General features: G+C 44.4%; 1 protein-coding gene across 2 annotated transcripts; it reads left to right on the top strand.

Moving 5' to 3' along the window:
- Positions 1-10,908: 10,908 nt before the first annotated feature.
- LOC126272608 (Krueppel homolog 1-like) lies at positions 10,909-19,128 on the top strand. 2 transcript variants are annotated; one of them, XM_049975551.1, is made up of 2 exons: positions 10,909-11,297; positions 14,314-19,128. In XM_049975551.1, exons 1-2 carry the CDS (start codon positions 11,219-11,221, stop codon positions 16,116-16,118), a joined length of 1,884 nt encoding a protein of 627 aa, XP_049831508.1. In that variant the 5' UTR covers positions 10,909-11,218; the 3' UTR covers positions 16,119-19,128. The 2 variants fall into 2 exon arrangements, with proteins under 2 accessions (XP_049831508.1, XP_049831509.1); XM_049975552.1 differs by having other exon boundaries at positions 11,205-11,929.
- The last annotated feature ends 2,153 nt before the right edge of the window (positions 19,129-21,281 follow it).

Genomic DNA, 21,281 nt, shown 5'->3' with positions numbered 1-21,281 from the left:
TTAGAAGTAATTCGCCTAGTTTTCTCAGATGGTATGTGCTTTTCCTCACAAGATGACTACTGGCTGGTCGAAACAGGTTACGGCGTTGTGAAATTGTCGTGTGATGGCGTCGTAAAATTTATAAGAAAATAAGTGAACATAATCAATCACTAAATCTTCGTGAACAGAACATCTTTTTTCCAAACTTACATTCTCAACTGAGGTGATGATTGAGGACGTGACATATCGACTCGGAGTGTTTTTTCTTTGATTTTCTGTTTTTGGTCAGTAGTCTGTTGATCAATTTGATGCGGCCCACCGCGACTTCCTTCCCTGTAGCGCCTAGACCGAACGTGTTTGATTAATAGTTGGACGTGTTCCACCCTCTGTCTCCCAACAGTTAACGCCCCCTATAGCTCCCTCAAATACCAAGGATATCATTCCGTGATGTCTTGACTCATGTCCGACCTTTGTAACCCTTCCTGTTAAAGTTTTACCCGTATTCCTTTCCTAGTCGTGTCTTGCAAGAACCTCATTTCTTACCTCGTCAGTCTATGTAATTTTCAGCATCCTTCTGTAGCACCACACCTCAAACGTTTCGATTCTCTTCTTTTCCGATTTCTCGAGCGTCTGTGATACACTTTCATACAAGTTTTGCTGCAGAAGCCAATTCTGAGACACTTAGTCATCAAGTGGAGACGTATATTTGCTACTCCTCTTAGCGATGAGTGCCCTCTTTCCCTTGTTATCTTACTCTTGTAGCCACATTGCTTCGTCCATCATGAATCATGTTGTTTCGAAGGCAGAATAATTTCTTCACATGTCTTGCTACATGGTCCCCAATTCAGTCGTTAATTGATTTTTCATTTCTTCTACTCCTCATTATTTCAGTCTTTCTTCAGTTTAATTTCAGTCCGTGCCCGTGAGGCAGTTAAGGCAGGTCACCCCAAATATATCCAGAATGAAGAAATATATCGATATGAGTTTTTCACCAGGTTACAGCGGACAACATGGCGACTTTCCTGGCGTACGTACGTAATTTTTATCATTTATAGTCGGCGAATTATGACACTTGTTTTTTTTCTAGTGAAGTGATAAATTTTTTCTTTGGCATTTGAAAGAAGCTTTTAGAGAACTTCAACTACATAACTGTATGGATTTTATCAAATAGTATCGAGATAACAGCGCCGCTAGCTACTGTCTCGACGTCAGGAGGTTGCACCAATGTATAGTTTGATACACCAAATGTAAGCAAGCACTTAATTATGGTACGGTTTGTGTGTTTATTATGACGGCTGTCATGCCAAGTGCTCTAAATGTTGCCCTTGAGCATTGCTACACCCTATAAACTGATTCTGGAGAAACAATACGGCACGTTGAATTTCACTCACCAAATTTATACTTCTGTAGTTTTGTCTGTGGTGAACGAGACCTATAAGGAAACACCGACGAGTGGCTTTATAGCATGGGCCCGTACTGCCGTGAACTACAGATGAAGTTCAACGTGCAGTATTGTTTCTCTAGAATCACTTTATAGTACGTAGCAATGCTCAAGGTCATTTTCAGCACTTGGTATGACAGCCGTGATAATAAGCACACAAATCTTACCTAAGTTACTTGATTGTTTACATTTGGTATAATAGGGCAGACGTTTGTGGAACTTCTTCTCCTGACGACGGGAAAGTGGCTCGCGGCGCTGTTATCTCGATACTATTTGATCAAGTCCTGTACATGTTACGTCGATGAAGTTCCCTTAGAGCTTCTTTCAAATGGCACAGAAAAAAATATTGTACTTTTATTACGAAAAACGAAGTCCATGGCGTAATTCTGCGACTATAAACGATTAAAATTACTTGCCAGCGCAACAAAATTTGCCATATTATCTGGTATAACTTGGCGAAAACCATATCTCGACACATTCATTCATTCTAGATATACCTGGGGGTAGCCTGAACTGTCTCATGTCTCACCCTGTACATACAAGGTGTCACAAAGAACACAGAAAAACTTAAGGGACAGGTTCTTTAGACAAAAACAAGAAAAAAAGATCTAGTAAACAAGAGTTCAAATGGCTCTGAGCACTATGCGACTTAACTTCTGTGGTCATCAGTCGCCTAGAACTTAGAACTAATTAAACCTAACTAACCTAAGGACATCACACACATCTATTCCCGAGGCAGGATTCGAACCTGCGACCGTAGCGGTCGCTCGGGTCCAGACTGTAGCGCCTAGAACAGCACGGCCACTCCGTCCGGCCAGTAAACAAGGGCTCTACAGTGTATACCTTAAGAGGTATGAGCCCTTGCTCAGCTTTGATACAATGAAACATGACTCTTCGACTGTAAGCTCTTTGCTTCTCGTATTTTGGAAGGAGGTAGTACGGACAAAAACAAGAAAAAGATATGTGGTAAACATGGGCTGTAAAATGCATGTCTTAAGAGCTATGATTATTTCTTCAGTTTAAGAGATGTGTCTCATGCTAGCGAAGATGAAAAAGTGCTCATAACTCTTAAAAAATGTGTTTTAGACCTCTATTTTACACTCCATGTTTACTAGACGTTTTTTTCCTTGTTTTGGTCAATATTTCCTCCTCCCAAGAACCTTGCAGTAGAAAAGATCTGTTTCATAGTATCAGAGATGAACAAGTGCTCGTACGTCCTAAGATACGCACTTTAGAGCCCATGTTTCCTAGATATTTTTTACTTGTTTCTGTAGAAGGAACATATCCTTAAAGTTTGTTGGTGTCATTTTGTGACACCCTGCATATTAATCTCTGATTGCTTCTTCGATATAGATGTTGAACAGTAAGGGAAACTATATCTCTGCCTTTCGTCATTCGGAATCCAAATGCTTCTCTCTAGGTCTGCCATTCTTACCCTTTCCTCGAATGTCAGTACCTATTGTACTTTACGTACACTACAGGCTAATTTAGACCTACTTTTCTAAGAATTTCAAACATATTGCACCATAATATAGTCGAATATTATGACTACCTGTGTTGTTTGATAACGATCACGATATCTCGCAGACTTTATGACCGACGTAGTTCAAATAAATGCGCCTGTAGTGGGGTTTTGGGTAGGAACAACAGCTCAGTGTTATTCGGGAACAATGACGGGCAGTACTGGCCGTTAGGGGGTTGTTGCGGGGTGCAGAGGGGTTGGCTGGTCCCGGGCGCACGTGCGCGGGCGCTGGCCCGGCGCTGCTGTGCTGCGCGCTGCGTGGCAGTGCGTGCTGCGTGCGCCAGTCGCCGTGACAGCAGCACGCTGCTCGGCCGCCGCTTCAGCCACACCTGTGCTCCTGTGCTCCGCTGCACCTGCCGAAACTCCGCCACGCCGCCGAGAGGTGGGTGTCGGTCGCAGCCACACCGCCTGCGCCCCGCTGTTGTATGCTGTCCCGCGATCCACGTGCGCGTTGCTGCCTATGCCGGACGCCGCTGGTCTTCGTCCCTTAGCTCGTACTCCACTTACCACTGGTGTGTGAAGCAACAAGATAAGCTCTCTGTTCGGCTGCGTGTGTTATTCAAGTACACTCACAGATTTTTCTTCCTGAAGACTGTGTATCGAACCTTTCGGAACACTTTCTATTAAAGTCCTTGTGAGTGTACTGCCACGTCGTCTTACAGTATACATAAAACGCTAAAATAACCGACTTTTAGGCACTTTTGCACCTACCTTACTCAGGCTATAGACTTTGTGGCCCGAGAGAGGCCGTTGTGCCTTAACAGAAAGCTGCTGCAATACCACTAAAACATCAGTTATTTTAGCATTTTAAGTGTCGTGTTAGATGACTAGGCAGAAAACCCACAAGGGTTTAATGAGATTATTTATTCAAGCTCTTGCTTTGCCTTGCTCGGGATCCATCCATCGTCCATTCAGCTCCAGTCGCGAAGCGTGTTGCTCTTATTTGGACATTCATAGCCTCACCTGTTATATTTGTCCTATTGTACTTTTTTGTACTGATGTTGTGGGAGAAATGCGAAGGGGCGAAGAACCACATTCGTTTGGAAAGTGATGCTGAGTGATATTATGTACAATGCTGGTTTATAATACGTCAACGACACAGTAGATGCAGTGGTGTTGATATTATTAGACGATACATGTGGGAGAAACATCGCGTTGTAAACAAAAGAGCGATCAGTGCTTGTGGTAGAGGAAGTGGCACAACCAGGTAAACCGTAACGGATGACTAAGAATTACTTCCTGGGTAGTGTAGCGTGCGCTGATTTACTTGTGTTCTGTTCGTGCTCGTTTCTTCTCCTAGTTATTCTTTCCTCCACATGGCTGTAACGCATTTAGTGGAGGGTAAACTCTGCCCAGGCCCGTCTGTGTGCTGTGTCGCCACTGGTTTAAAAGACGCGCTGCGCAAGGAGCGGTTTAACTCCGTGCAACCGCCAGTAAGTGCTCCCTGTTACGTAGCTGGATAGGCGGAGTGAGGACTCGCCTGCTCGTTCTTCCGCTTGCAGGCAGACTGTGTGCCGCGTATTGTGAAACTCGAACAAGGTACTTCAGTTTAATGGCTATTCGAAACCCACGCGGGTTCGTCATTACTCCCAGTCATGCTGTGACTAACAGTCTGTGCTTCTATTCCTAGCATTTTTCTATAAATTTCTTCTCAAAACTTGATTCCTTTCAATTAGGGAAACTGTTGAGAGGTTATGAGAAATGAGGAAACCTTAACATTCTGCAGAACACTGATAGCATGAATATTGAAATTCAGTCTGCTTACGCATGCACATTTTAATTATTTTCTAATATCTGTCAAAATGTATTCCTTCGACCAAAGTAATATTTTAAGGCCTTATCACGATTCATAATTTTGAAAAAAAAAAGATTAATTGAAAATATCTGCCCACTGCATGGCTAGTGCTGGAACACAGTTCGTTGGGCAGTTTATGTCATGTAGAAACAAATAAATACAAAATATTATTGTTATTATAGAATATTTCACTTCCCCTGTGAGACCACAATGGTGGCTACTGCAATTATTTGAAAGTTGTAACAGTGTCTCCATCACGTCTTATACATCTTAATGATTTAAGAAGATCATAAATATTAAACACATACAGAATCTTTTACCCGGTCAGCACTACGTTATTGATATGAACTGCTCTGAACTGCACAGATTCCTATTTTTTTTAATGGGCATTTCGATTTTTGTATCTCTTCGTTCTTTATGCAAATACTCGGTACTGTTGGGGCAACACAGTATGAAAGTAAGTAACTGACTCCTATCACACTAAGAGTCAAAATGTGCGAAATTTAGATATTGTGATTACATTGTATTTCAGATCATTCCAGTGTATTAGAGACACATGTACCATTTTTTTTTCTCCGTGGGATCTCTGTTGTGCAATATAGAAATATCAACCACACATTGCATGACCTTTTAAAAAGTCGGGTCGCCAATGATAAGTCTTCTCTGAGAAGTGGGCCGCTTGCCTCACGACTTCTCGGCATCAAAACTCCCGGCGCCGCTATTGGTGCGTTGGTCCACCCACGCAATCCTTATCGCGAAGCCGCTCCAGCCTTGCGTACAGAAAGAATCGGGAGATAGCCCGATCCGTGACCTTCAGATTCGTTGCATGCCATCAGCGGAGGCCGTCTGAGGGACTGGCGGCCCTAGATACTGCGTGTCCTGCGCAAACTTAGGCCCTGTGGCTCAGTGCGGTGCACATGTAGCGATCGTAGAGCGGCCACCGACCGTATTTATAATGGAGAGTGACACCAGCTGCTGCAAACTCTAGAGCACTGGTGAGGACGGATGAGAGAACCCTTGCTTCGTAACTGTAAGCCATGTCGTATTCTTACAGTCTCCCTAAACTAGTATCCTTTTGGAATTCCTCTCCAGATCGACGTATTTAAGCATGAAAGGCCGTTGGGATTTAGCACACTGGACTCGCATGTGGGTGGACGACGGTTCAATCCCGTCTCCGGCCATCCTGATTTAGGTTTTCCATGATTTCCCTAAATCAATTCAGGCCAGTGCCGGGATGGTTCCTTTGAAAGGGCACGGCCGATTTCCTTCCCAATCCTTCCCTAACCCGAGCTTGCGCTCTGTCTCTAATGACCTCGTTGTCGACGGGACGTTAAACACTAACCACCACGACCACCATTAGGATTCTTCTTCGTCCCGCAATCGATAGAAAATACCAACTTCGTCGTTAGCCATAGATAACAGAAATAAAGCAATAAGATTTTTCCCTATCGATAAACCTGCACAAATTAAGCGACTGGTTCGGCAGTGAGTAAATCAGCGAAATAATACAGTGAAATAATATATGCACTGATATTTTTTGTTTTATCAGTGGAGGGGGGAGGGGAGGCAGGGAGGCCAGGACAAAACCTTACACAGACAGGTCGCAGAAAAGAGGAGAATGGAAGCATCTGAGAGATGTTGCTACAGAAAGGAATTGGAAAATAGGTGAATGATTAAGTAAGAAATGAGGAGGTTCTCTGCAGAATCGGTGATGAAAGGAACATGTGGGAAACACTGACAAGGATTGGGATGATATGACTTGTATGAAGACGTCAAGGAGTAACTTGAAAACTATAGGGGAAGATTGAGAATGGGATATATCTAACAAATAATTGAGGAAAGTAATATTCAAAATAAGCGCTTTATTTCACGACTTAGCTATTTCCTAATTTCGCCCCCTTCGGTATTTTAAAGCTACCTCTGTCGCTTAAATCATAGTAAAAAAAACAGTAATCACATTGCATCATAATGAACTGGTCTGTGTTGCGAAACCAACACCTGATGCCGTCCTTAATAACGGACTCGTCAGATGAGGGAGGTTACAGATACAACCGTCTCAGATGTGAACTCATATGTAAAAAGAGAAAAATTCCACACAAAAAGAGGATTCTGTCACAGTGAGGCGTAGAACACATAAAATACGTTAGTTTCACATATAAAACAGAATTAGATATGACGTGGCCAATGTCTGTAGACGTTTTGATAAATAAGGGAAAAAGTGGTAATGTTACTTTCTTTTTTTAGATTACCAATCTTTCTACTCTATCTCTTCCAGTATTGTGATAATCTTTTTATGTCTACGTAACTAACATCTGTCATGCACTCTAGCCTTTGTCTACCCTAGCATTTTCTCTTCTGCTTGTAGAACGAGAATTTTTTCTTGTCATTTCTTTAAATATCTCCACTAACTATTTTCTTGATTGCTTCCGAAAGCCATTGAAAAATTTTCAAGGTATCGGAATCTCTGGCTTCTTGTATTCAAATCTTCAAGCTGCTGATTTCATCTAACCAGCTTCGTGTCGTAATCGAGCTGTGGGCGAGGGGACCTCGAACGCAGGCGCCTGCATTTCGGGAGCCTTCTGCAAGAGTTTGCTGAAGAGGGCAGAGATTCTGATCCACTGAGGTATCGAAGCGGTCGTGACACGTGCCTGGTCAGCTCGGTAAAGATAAGGGACCTGCTGGGAGCCTGAAGATTCTGATCTATTTCATAACAGTTGTTTCTCTGTTTCATTGTGAAAGCAATTTTCCTCAATACTTTATTATTTACGATATTAATCAGTCGAAGCAACGAAATACACAATTTTAGCGCAAGTGAAAGAAACAGGGATTTAATTCAGAATTTTATTAATCACTTGGAGATACATTATGAAACGCGTGATAGTATTTTACGCGTGAATGAGAGTTTCGTAAGTAGATTACGCAAACGAGGAAAGTATTGAACTTCAATCAGAGTACGTATCACCGACTCTTGTATTAACCGTTCATGCATCTACAGTTATCATTTTTGTGCTATTCTTCTTCTTCTTCTTCTTCTTCTTCTACTACTACTATTCCTACTAGTAGTAGTGTTTTGGTGGTGGTAGCGGTATTAGTAACCTCAAATGTAAATTATATATCAGTACTATTGCTACAAAAATTACTACACACAAGTGTAACATACTGTGAAAGTACTGAAAATACTCTTTAAACTGTTCGAAATATTATGACGCGAAACACATCTCACTACGGCTTTTCTTTGTCTTCTTGTATCTACGTTTTCTTTAAGCTATGGACACGATGTAATGTCCTTTGTTTATCTATTCCTATTACAGGACTTGTTAAGGTAATCTGAAAACTCGGTGCTCAATTTCCTGCGCTACTGCACGTTTTTCATTCAACTTGGGAAACTTTCGCCAACCGTGCTTGGCCAGCTGTGCTGGAAAGAACGTGGAAGTTTTCGCAGCAGCTCTGTTTAACGACATGCAGCAAGCGCACTAGTGCATCTTCCGAGGTTAGTTAGTTTCGCAGGCACAGTCGTTGCAAACCAGCACTGGATCCTGGAGAGTGTTCTTTCTCTCCGTATACAGGCGAACTGTGATCGCACACTAGCGATTTGCATATTACCATACAAAGCAGGTCCATGATAGTCCAAAACCATTGTAAATTTATTGCTTTTGACTGGTAGCTACACGTCAGAGCTTTTTGTCGGATAAAGAGCCGTAGTTTAGTGCTTGTGCTGAGGTAGCCGTTGAAACGTACGCCCATGGCGCCTGGCGGGTATACTACGTGCAATGCCCTATGTCTGTGGCTGCAACAGCAGTACGGGCGCAAGGATCACACAGCTGCTGTCAGTATACAGTCGTGCGAATGTGTGTGTGTGTGTTTCTGTTTCTCTTCTGCAACGCGTCTTGTTTGTGTAGGAAAGACAAAAATATTGAGATCAAAAACTGACCTCTCTTTTCTAGCGCGGAAAACACAGATATTCCTCTAAGTATTCTTGTTGCAGCAAGCAAATTGGTGGTATTTATCACTCGGTTATGTGGTTCCGTATACTAGATCGCATCCATGAAATCATGTCTGAATTGCTTCGCTCGTTGTTAAGACTCTCATCCTCGTCCGAAAGACTATGCAGAGGGACAAAAAGAAAGGAAACGTGTAGCTGGTAATGAACAGTCTGTTTACGATTACGATGAATGTAAAGTTGGTGAAATTATTGATATCGACAATTTGACGTTTCTTTTTATAGTTTTCCTCTCTCATTTATGAGTAAAGTCTCCAAAAATAGCCTCTATATATAATGTTTAAAGGAAGCGTAGCATAGCTGGAAGCTACAACCCCATGAATTTCCGTACTACCAATTTTGTATCTTCCACTCCATAGCGAGGCATTTTTTAATCTCAGATCTAAGTGAAATGGCTTTGTGTGTTCTTGTCCCACTTTATACCTGTTTACACCTCTCATATCACTCTCGAGCCAATTTCTAATACGCAGCAAGGAGAACCCTCATTGGCCAACATGCACGAACTTTGTTCTGTGCATGCGTTCTAATTGACCACATCCCACGCCAGGTAGAGAGCGCTGTTACACTTTCTTGCACATTCTCTGAAACGAAATTTACGGGAATAGCGTTGAAAGGTCTGCTAAATCATAAAAAGAAGTTATTGTATAACATCGATATCTTCAATGAATACGCTCTGATATTACGATAATCACAGTGTGAACTTCAGGCTACCGGTTCACCTCCGCATTCCTTAAGGCCTGAATCCTTCGCACGTTTGATACTTGTAGCAGCACCACAACTATTTAGGTTACCTGCCGTGCTACTCCATTATTACACTTTGAAATTAGACGGCAAAAATGTAAATTATCAATCGGGCACATTCGTACTTTAAGATCTTATATTCTTGGTGTCGAGAAACGTCAGATACTGGTTACCAGCCACATTCATCTGAATGCTCGTAGCTCAAAAATAGTGAAAGCTACACGAAAGCGCGTCATCTGCCTATCAGCGAAAGTTTAAAATGAGGTTATACAATTGGACATAACATAAAGGGCAGAAGTAATGTATATCGAGAGACATAACAAGCACTGAAAAGCTATTTACTAAAACTTGCAACTGCACTGTATTATAGTTACTCACTGGTTCTGGCCATTAGGGGTCATCTTCATGTCTTTCCGAATTGGTTACTGTTAAACACTTCAACACCGTCACCATCAATACTTGCCGATTTCAGAGTTGAAGGAGAGATACGTGGCGACGCAATGGACGTGCTACACCGTAACCAAGCCGATAAGCTCTGAAGGTGGCCAAAACAAGGAATCAACATTACCATATCACAAGCGTCCCTGTAATAAGTAATCAGTTATGAAATAGCATTAAATGAACATAACTGAGATTGGCACTGCTTTGTTATTGTTTTCGTTACGTTGAAATATTCCCGTTTCATAACTAGATAGTGAAATATTAAGAAAAAAAATAGCAGTAGAGTGTACACTCGAGTTCGAACAGCAGCATACGGACATTGCAAGACGGTTCCGCAGGTGGTCAGACCAAACTGTCACAAAAAAGTACCTGATAATGAAGCAGTAACTCCAAAACGTGTCGTAGAATCTTATAATAGAAAAGTGATAGGTGCCAGATAGTTGTACTTCCCCAAGGACTCGTTCACTGGCACAGTAACAGGTGTGAACGTTGCAGCCACCGTGCCAGAGGAGGCAGAGGTAAGGAGTGGACCGTGCTCGCTGCAAGAGGGCAGTCGCCGGCCGGCCGCAGTGGGCAGCGCCGCGTCGCAGTGAGAGCGCAGCTAGGCCGGCGCACGCGTGCGGTGTGGCTCTGCTGCGCCTGACCTGCCCCAAGGAGCGCTCTCCCACTTCCCGGCCCGGCACGTGGAGCTCAGCCCGTGACGTAGCGCGCGCTCAATGGCCCCGCCGCCAAAAAGTGATGTATCTGCGCGCGCTTCCCCCCCCCCCCCCAACCCCCACTCACCCAGCCGGGATCCTCCCCACCACCGCCAGGCACCGCCAACCCCCCGCCCCCCTTCCCCCCCCCCTCACCCTATCCTGTGGCACTCCACCCCTGGACGCGCCTCCCACCACACCCCCACCCCCCTCCACGACGCACACAACACACCCTCTGGCCTGTAAACTTTTCATATATATATGTTTTTTCCCGGCACGTACCAGCAGCACGGGTCTATCCCACACGGACCCGCGGGAAGGGTCCCTCCCCCCTCCCGACCGCGACTAGGACTAGTCGACTCGACGGGACGCGAGACTTTTCTCCTCAGTTCTTCGAACTACTCTGACAAGCACTGTAGTGTTCCCCCCGCGGCTCTCACTGGACAGGGGCGTCAGTGGCGTGCGTTCTCCTTCTGGACGCGGTCAGAGCTGGCCTGCTCTCGTGCCCGGCGGTCGAGCTGTCAACATTGTTGTCGACGTTGTTGGACGTTTCTCACCACCGACGGTCCCGGTCTAGTCCGAATGCGCTACTGCTACACCGACCATGGAGGACATTTGGGAGAAGACGCAGAAGGAATGGATCAGGCATCTCCTGCTCGCGTACAAGCCGACGACGTCCACCGGTAAGAACACTTACCGTTCTTCCGTAAGGTGTTGTCCTACGAACTTTCAGGATGCGTATTAATCTCGGTACTCAGTCATCACCAACAATTGATATTTTTGTCGCATAGGGCCGTCTAACTGCATGTATAACTGTGAAGATTATCATCCGTAACGAGCGCTTCCCTTCAGTAGTGTGGCAGCATGCGATTGTCGTTCCCATTTGCCGCGCCACCCCCACAGCCTTGGGGCGACAACGTGGGCGCACGGCGGTTGCGCGTGCGCGCGCGTAGGGGGTGGTTTACCCCCATTGCGTGGGACAGCCCTTTCCAGTCCGCCCCCAACGCGCACACACCTGCGCGCATACCCCCAGTGCGTATACGTGCACCACGGTTTATTCGTATATAAAGACTTTCCGTCGATCGCCGCGCGCCGAAATCGCCTGCGATTCCCAGTCGCGCCCGTCGGCCGCGAGTGTTGAACTGTGTTCCGTGCGCGGAGTGCGGGCTCGCGAGGAGGTGTGGCGTTGGCCGTTGGTGGCAGTGCTAGTGATCGCTAAGTTTGTGTTTCCGACAGTTTAGCCGATCTGAATGTTGGACTTCCGTACCTACGATCTGCTGGTGGAGGATACCGCGTCGGTGGAACATTAAGAAATGTGAGTTACACACTCGGTTCTCGACGTGTGTGGTGACAGCGAAATACGACCTCTTCCCGTCCTAAACTACTCTGGTGGTTCGTTTCGTCCTGAATGTGTCCTCATAGCCGTCTGGAAAGCTTCAGATACCTTTAGCACTACATAAAAGAAAAATTTTATTCTCTTTTACTGGACATTTGGCCAATGTGAGGTAGCGTCTGCTGGTAAGGCTATTTAGAACTGAATCATAACTTTCTGTTAAAAAGGCACCACAGATTCTAATTCCCGTCTCAAACACGGATGCGTGTTCTGTTGAGAATGTAGTTATCGCAAATAACACTACTTGTTCTTGATTCTCACCTAGTTGGCACTCCACCATCCCGGGTATCAGATTTTGTTTTTATTCGGTGCTCAACACTATTACTGACTGTACACCACAACGCTCGTCTACGAATCACAAAAATGATGTTCTCAACTTTTTTTCTGTGTGTTCTCTTGAGGCAGGGACGGGGTACCAGCCAGGATTCTGTGCAGACGAATGTCGGATCACTCCGTCCAGTCATTCTACCAGGCCAACTGTTGTTCATCCGGTGTGTCAATTTCACGTGGGTCGGAGACACATCCCTACCACGCTATGTGCGTAATAATGCACGAACAGTCCATTTTGTCTGTTATTAGAATCCGTAAAAGATGTAGAAAGAAAGTATATCCCGTGATGTCACGATAAAGGTAAATGTTCAGAAAAATATACCCATTCTTCGAGGCCGCATACGTGGTTTGATAAAATGATTTAAAACATGAACTACGGATATACAAATGTATCCGTTAAATGCGTGTAGATGTATCTAAAGGCTTTACGGGACTTCTTTACTTTATTGTGATTGTAAAATTGACTGAAACTTGTTTAACGTACCATACATTTATACTGTGCTCTAACAGATTTTTTTCTCGGTGACAACGAAGACTATGTCAGTCTCTCTGCCGTAGTTATTCTATCAGGTCGTCAGTCCCTTTAAACCGCATGACAGCAACGGTGGAGCTCAAAAATAATAGAGGAAAAAGCAGTCGCACACTGGCGAGTGACTTCAAGACATTACACTCGTATTCAAGAGAACAGTGGTTCTACCCACTATACCTTCTGGCGTGGAAGAGCTTTGTAAACCACAGCCTGATTTAGGTTTTCCTTCGTTCCCTAAATCTCTTAAGAAAACGCTGGAACGGTACTGTGAAAAGCCTATTTTCTTCGCCACTATTTCTCAATACGAGTTTGTGCACCGTTTTCAGTGAGTTCGTCGCGGACAGGACTCTAATGTTAACAGAGTACCAACAAAGTTTTTATAATAAGTGCTTTATTGTTGTTTAGCGACCTGAAGCAGCAATAAGCGTATGCTCAGTTCAACATTAAAAACTTAACGCAGCTTCCTTTCTTTCAAATGAAGTAGCGCTGGTTACGCGTCTGGTCACGACTTGTGTTCCTGTCCACAGTATTCTGCTATCAGAAATGATGAATAAGTTGCAAAATCGATGTTTTTACTAGGCATCGAAGACTGATAGCTGACCTGAAGATGACTGCCCAGACGAAATGTGATGCGATGAATTAAATGACGACAGGCTGCAAGCCGGAAATTTGTGTGAACAAGCTACTACGCCATTGCTCTCGTGCTGCACCTATTGTAATTTGCCCAACCACTTACAGGGCACCTAAAGTTAACGTGGACTCGAATCACGGTGCATCAATAGATCAATAGACATTTCCAGAGATCAAATTTAGGTCCGCAAACTGGCACTTTACCATTGAGGCACGGTATATTTTCCTGTACTTTTTAAAAATTTTGACTATATATATATATATATATATAATGAAGCTACTTTGCTACCCTTCAGTCGTGTCTCTTGCTCGTCATTATCGCATTTTTCGCCTTTATAGGCTACTCAGAATCATATTGTTTTCACTAAAATTTGTTTTCCTTGTAAATGATACCGAGGCTCTCTTCCTGTAGGCAAAGGTAGTAGAATTAGAATTTGCTTGTATTCTCTGTCCCTCGTAGGCCACTAAGTCACAGCAGAGTGCGTGTAGATATTATTTATTGTTTCAGTGAATTGGTGGACGAAATGCTGAGGGCGCTTGAGATAGCTAGTTTTATTCTGTTCCAGTGTGATTTGGAACTTTTAAAAATTGTTGAAAAATCGTGGTTGCACTTTGGTGTATACAGCTTTTACACACCGGATTTCAGTCATGACCATCTTCAGGTATATCACAGTTCATATGAATACGGTCTGTTTATGACTGAAATTCGTGGTGTAAGGGATTGGTTAGTAAAGCTGTGTTCAACCGCGATTTTGCCACCCTTTCGGTGGCAGTGCAGTGCGGCAGGTGTGACCGCCGGCCTCGTGTCGTGTTGCAGACCTGCTGTGGAGTCCCGTGCCCGGCATGGTGGGCTACTTCAACGGCGAGGGCCAGGCGCAGGGGCAGGGCCCGGCGCCCGCGCCCGGCCCCGGCTCGGCGCCGCTGCAGGCGCCGCAGGGCGAGGAGCTGTCGCCTAAGCGCGTCGTCTGCAGCCCCGACCTGCCCGTCTTCTCGCTGACGCAGGCCTTCGAGGAGGCGGGCAAGGCAGCCCAGCAGGCTGCCGCCGTCGCGGCCTCCGCCTCCGCCGCCTCCGCGTCGGCCGTCGCGGGCGCGCAGGGCGCGGCCGGCGCCTTCCAGTGCTCCTTCTGCCAGAAGACGTTCTCGCAGAAGAACACCTACCAGAACCACGTGCGCTCGCACGGCAAGGAGGGCGACGACCCTTACCCGTGCACCATCTGCGGCAAGACGTTCGCGGTGCCGGCGCGCCTCACGCGCCACTTCCGCACGCACACGGGCGAGAAGCCGTACCAGTGCGAGTTCTGCAAGAAGGCCTTCTCCGTCAAGGAGAATCTGAGCGTGCATCGGCGCATCCACACCAAGGAACGGCCGTACAAGTGCGACGTGTGCGAGCGCGCCTTCGAGCACAGCGGCAAGCTGCACCGGCACATGCGCATCCACACGGGCGAGCGGCCGCACAAGTGCCAGGTGTGCTCCAAGACGTTCATCCAGAGCGGCCAGCTCGTCATCCACATGCGGACGCACACGGGCGAGAAGCCGTACGTGTGCAAGGCGTGCGGCAAGGGCTTCACCTGCTCCAAGCAGCTCAAGGTGCACACGCGCACGCACACGGGCGAGAAGCCGTACTCGTGCGACATCTGCGGCAAGTCGTTCGGCTACAACCACGTGCTCAAGCTGCACCAAGTGGCGCACTACGGCGAGAAGGTGTACAAGTGCACCATCTGCAGCCAGACGTTCACGTCCAAGAAGGCGATGGAGGTGCACATCAAGAGCCACTCGGAGCAACAGCAGCAGCAGCAGCAGCAGCAACCTCAGCAACCTCAGCAGCAGCAGCAGCAGCAGCAGCAGCAAGCTCCGGCGGCGAGCTCCGCGCAGCACCAGTGGCACACGCCGTCGTCGCAGCAGCAGCACCACCACCACCAGCAGCAGCCGCAGCAACACCACCAGCCGAGCCAGCCGCAGCACCACCTACCTCCGCCACCAGCGCCGTCCCCGGAGCCTCGTCTGGAGGCGGAGATGGCGCGCAAGGCGACAGAGGTGGCGGCGTCGGTGGAAGACGACGCGGGCAACCCCGTGAGCGTGCGCGACATGTGCTACTACTACTTCTACCCGCCGTCGGGGGCGGCGCCCGTCCCGGCCGCCCACGCGGGCCAGGTGGCGGTCCCCGCCGGCGCCGGGGGCGGCAGCGGCGGCGTCAGCCCGGTGCTGCTGGCGGCGGTGGCGGCGGCGACGTCGTCCGAGGGCGTCGGCGGCAGCCTGACGCCGCCCGCCAGCGTCGAGGACGACGAGCACTTCGCGCGCGCCGACACGGCCGTGCCGCTGAGCGAGCCGCCCGTCTACCTGTTCCCCGAGCCCCTGGGTTCGATGCGCGGCCGCGCCACGCCGTACGACTTGCCCGTGCCGGCGTGCCTGGCCGCCTCCAGCCCGTCGCCACCGCTGACGCCGCCCTCCAGCAACCCCGTATCGCCAGTACCCGCCGCCCCCGCGTCGCCCGACCGCCGCGACGCCTGTTCGCTGCCGCCCCGCAAGCGCTGCAAGCAGATCCTCAAGTCCATCGCGGCAGCGGCAGCCGCCGAACCCGCCATCCGCTACAGCTCCGTCATACACTACGCGGGGGCCTCGTAAGTGCCGTCGGACACTTCCGTCGCTTAACGTTCCGTCACTCGCGAGTAAAACACTGGGACTTCTCACAAGTGAAGCGAAGTGACTCCGCGAGTGACTACAGACAAATTGTAGGCTAGTCAGAACGACTGTTCAGGGTACTTTGCGTCTAGCCTATAGCCGAGTGAGATAAGGAAATGCGAGCTCAGACGCGCATTTGTACAGTGTTCTGCTCCAGTTAGTGGACTCGTGTCTAACTGGAGGACGTCAAAATTTTCATAGACTTGTAGCTGACAGCAGTAATTACTTGTCTCTCCGCTGGTCCTTCCTAAACCAGATATCCGTACACCAGTTGAAACTGTTCCCCGCTGTATTTGAAAATATCCCAGTTATTCTAATTTATTTGTTACAGTACTCATGACTAACTTTAAGAACACTCTTGCCTTGGTGGCGCAGCTGTTTCGATACAAATCGGTTCAGCACTTCGGATATATTCATTTGTTTCTGGTCGTTAATGACGTCACCTTTCAATACTGTCAGACAATACACTGACATCTTTGTAGCATCTTGTTCCCGCGTAAACGTCGTCTCACGATTTTCATCGCATATGGATGACATTTGAAACTAATAATACAGTCCCGTTTACGAGTATGCATGCGCATTGAAAGCATTGTCGTCTGATATATAATTTGTCTCTTTTGGCCGAGTCGACAAGGGGGTCGGTGCCCAGTGAGACCAGTAGATTTATATCGAAACAGCTGCTCCCGCCAGCCACCGCGCCGACCGTCTTACTAGAGAAAAAATTAGTATTTGTTTTATTACATAAACCAAAGGCACCATAAAATACTTGGTATACGTTTTCTGAATGCCCAAACACACCTATAATTCCTGCAAGCTACTTCATAAGCTACACATGTTCATTACTCCCATTCCTGTTTAATTTATTCACAGAAAGCAGATAAAACATTCAGGTTGAATGGCCTGTTGGAGGGATAAGGACACGACAGTTTCCGCTCCTTTCTTTTTTTTGCTGTCCGTGTGTGTCGAATGTACTTTTTCTTTAAGAGCTCGCTCATCACTCTTCTTTTTTTATTGTTTTTTTTTAATGAGTGACGAGGAATAGCGCTCAGTGAAATTCGTACCCAGCTGATCTCAAACAGACTGGATTCACTATGATCCTTTCACAGAGGGTTACAAACCTCGCGAGCACGACTGAGTGTCAAAGACTGCACTATGACGAGTTGACAAGACTGTACGTACAAGCAGCACTGGGTTTCTCCGGATCATTTTAGCAATAACGAAACAAAGAAATGTAGTAACCTGCGTGCAGGTACCTCAAATCAGAATTTTGCTCTGTACTGCACAAAAAAAGTTTTTTGATGTGTTTAGGAGCATTTGCGATATCTGGTAACGAGAGAGAAGAAATTATTTAGCTAAAAATTGTTGAACACTTGTGCTAATGTATATTTTACTTTCGCTGTTTCTTAAAATTACGAAGTCCTCAACAAAGTACAAACGAATCAGTAGCAAGAAGAAATAAACTGTAAAGATTCATGAGGCCTTGTGACAGTGTTTCTACATTTTTTTGTGAAAGACAATTTTTCGTATACAAGAAATTTCAACATTTTGCATCCCGAAAATATTCAGAAGTGCTAGTTGTTTATTCAGGTGCCAATATACACATTCTAAACCGTTGAAAGTTAAGTAAGTTTAGTCTTTGGAGCTGGCCTTCAGAGCCACGTTTATGTCCCCTTGTGTGGATGGGGTCCCATAAAGCATTTTCCATTTTTATGTGCACAGTTGCCTTCTTTGGTGCCTGATGCAAAGTGGTTGAAACTGATCTGATTCCATCGTACATACATAATGGCCTTTCGAAAAAGAATGTCAGTGTCAGACTTTGTGTTGAAACGTGTACAATATTAAAATTGCATGGAGTATATTATAGATTTAAGAGAGCTCGTCTAGTGTTTATTCCAGAAGTCTTTGTTGTGTTAATGAATGGCAAGTTCCTTATGAGTCAACATATGTATGTCCTTTGTGTTGTAATTATGTATGTAATAATAGTATGAGTCGTTCATGTTATACAGAAGTGGTATGTGCCATGTGAAATTGACTAGATTATCTGTTGTCATAGTTTAGATTGTCATAGCTGAATGTTGTGCACAATCATAGCAGTGTATGATCTTTATACATATATCAGGGATTATTATTTCACAATTTTTTGAAATATGCCTCACAAGTGACTCAGTTTTGTACAACAGTTGGGAACAAATCCTCAAAGAACAACAGTTATTTTATTGGAACAAAAACAGCTGCAATTGTTGTTTCAGTTTTTAATTAACAGAGTACAAAGTGATTTTAGATACTTAAATGCCAACAATGTATTTGTGTGGTAAAATGTGCAGATTATTTCTACACTTTATTGGCTTCGTCTGCCTAGTATTCTGATTTCTAGAAACAGTTATTGATATTGTTATTTTAATAAGAAAAATACATCTCTTTATAAACTGTGGTTTATGGAAATCAAATTGTAAAGTTGTTTTATATATTTGTTGTTATTTTAAAAACAATTGCAAAGAAAATTCTAATGATAAATTATGAAAATGTTAATTTAACCTCAGGTTTATTGGTTTTTGATCAAAGTCGATGTACATACTGTAATCATGCTTTAGAAAGTCAATAGCATTCAACCAGAATCTATATGACTCACAAAAAACAAATCGTTTGTATCTCAGGATTACACATTAATACTTATGTAACTGCTAATGCAGAGCTAGCTGTTCCACACCAATATCATATACACAAATACATTATCTACATTTTGTTAACTTTTTTTCTGCAATTTGTGGGGTAAAAGCACGTATACAGATGTAAAATTACGTAGAATACTTCTTCACCCTTATTTTTGCACCAAGAAATGCTGAAATTATTTTAAACTTTTCTTAAAAGTTCCATACAAGTAATCTCAGGAAAAACAATTAGTGCTATTGCTGTTACATTATGTAAGTAACAGCTCACACTAGATATCCTGTCGTACCTGCAATACGTAATACCAAAAATCGTGATGTGTAACTTTGTGTCATAACTCATATGAGTTTCTTCTTTTTACAGTAGACAACTGTGACCCACATCGTTTTCAAATACTGGACTGCTGTGGCAGACATAAGATTTGTTATTAGCACTGTAGAGCTGGTCTTCAATTTTTGATCGAGCATAAGCAAAGTTTAATTCTTAATTGCTCATAAACTATTACCTCAGGAACGATTTAGGGCTACTTTATGTATACCTCTTTGCCATAGCACTTACGAGTGCTTTAATTTATTTCAGTAAACTGATAGCATGGAACTATATGTTGATATAATTATATGATTATAATATACAGTATGTACAATGAAATGGAGTATACCAGAGACATGTCATATAAAATGTGTTCAAGATTACCATATTGATTCTGTATGTGTGTGTTAAAAAGACAATCTCAAATTATCTACATATATACCTATGCAACCACAAATTGTTTAACTAATGATGACGTCAGTTTCGGAAATATATGTGTAAATAAATGAGAGTAATACTTCTAAACAGAATATTCCTTATTTGTGAAACCTTTGACCCATTCATATAACTGATCCATGAAAGTATGAGAGTAAGTTTACATATAATAACAGAAGACAGAGGGAACAGAATGAAGGGATTCATACATATTCCAGTTCTCTGTTTTGAGTAACTAACATCTTCCGGTTATGAACGTAATGGGATAATGTTTTTTCTTTTACATTTTGCAATGCAACCACACAAGCGTTTTACAATGCCTTAACCGATTTCGACCAGCCAATGGTGTTCTTCAGACTGTCAACTGATCAATAGTGGAGACAAAAAGTATTACAGAGCCTATAAAATCTGTCAATTAACTATCTACACAATGACAGAAAAGAATAAAAACGTACCTAACTGGACTTGCTACAAACGACTTTCAATGTGTTGTTAAACCTAGGTAGAGCTCAAGGGTTTGCAGAAGGAGTGAAATCTTTTCTTTATCTATTACGACATGTCTGCATTCTCAATGAAAAATTTGCTTCGGTAGAATTTGTAGTTATATTCATATAGTAATGATACACAAAAAAGTTTTAACACTTTTCAAATTTCAGCATTTGTAATGTAATGGGAGAAGTTGAGATAGATTCGGTAAAGAAAATTTGTGGTGTCAGAGCGTACACAGTCAGTAAAATCCATAAAAATTCCAAGGATACTAATAGTAACATCTCGGCACAATTTGTATGACATTTATGTAAAGGTCGGCAGTTCAATTTTTGACACAGTATAACTAAAGCTTCTGGTAACGAATGCATGTTTACATCAATTACTTGTAATTTTTTTCAAAAAAGTATTGATAATGGGAAATTTGTGGTTTTCGTTGGAGAAGTACAAGAACAACAGTTCATGATTTTCTTTAACTGATAATCGGCCATGCTGCCAACTCACAAGTCGTCCCCGAGCTTCAGTAATTTCGTTAACCCGCATTACATGTTCTAATATGTTTTCTTTGTCATTTATTTTACAGTCATCACTGTTATGTTACAATCATGGACGTATAGGATAAATACCTTATAACAGCAAGTTAAATGCCACATATTTACGCGAGGTGTGAATCAGTACGGCGTAGGCCGATTGCAGCTACAAAATATTATGCAGTTATGTGGTAAAAGGTGAGGCGGGGCGCTTTCTCTTTTAACTTTGTTTGCGAAGGTATGACTTTAATTAGGCACACGACAGCTTTATGAACACATTGAGATGTAACATTTACTGTTCGAAATCTGAAAAAAATGCAGGGATATAATTGACAGCATTGAAAACGATGTAACATGCAACATTTCAGTGTAAAGTGTTCGTGAATGGAACACGGGTCTGCTCATGATGTTGAGCATTTGGCCAGAGCTTCTAGAAACAACTCGAAGTTGGTGGATACCAATACGCTTCATGCAAATCAGTAGAAACATAGCGAGAAGTTGGCTCGAATAGTTTTGTTAATGCCCTTCTAATAGTCTGCAGATGCAGGCTAGCATTCCAATCATTATCTGAGCTGAACTGTTTGGATTTTGGACTGGATCCACTGAGTTGAGTTATTGGTGTGTGGTAAGAGAAACGCTACAGCAAACTTAAAAGTAACTGGTAGAAAAACAGGAGAAT

The sequence above is a fragment of the Schistocerca gregaria genome, chromosome 5 (assembly GCF_023897955.1).
Source record: "Schistocerca gregaria isolate iqSchGreg1 chromosome 5, iqSchGreg1.2, whole genome shotgun sequence".
Taxonomy (NCBI): Eukaryota; Metazoa; Arthropoda; class Insecta; order Orthoptera; family Acrididae; genus Schistocerca; species Schistocerca gregaria.
Note: the sequence above shows the minus strand (reverse complement) of the source record. Positions and strands in the feature narration are given on the sequence as shown.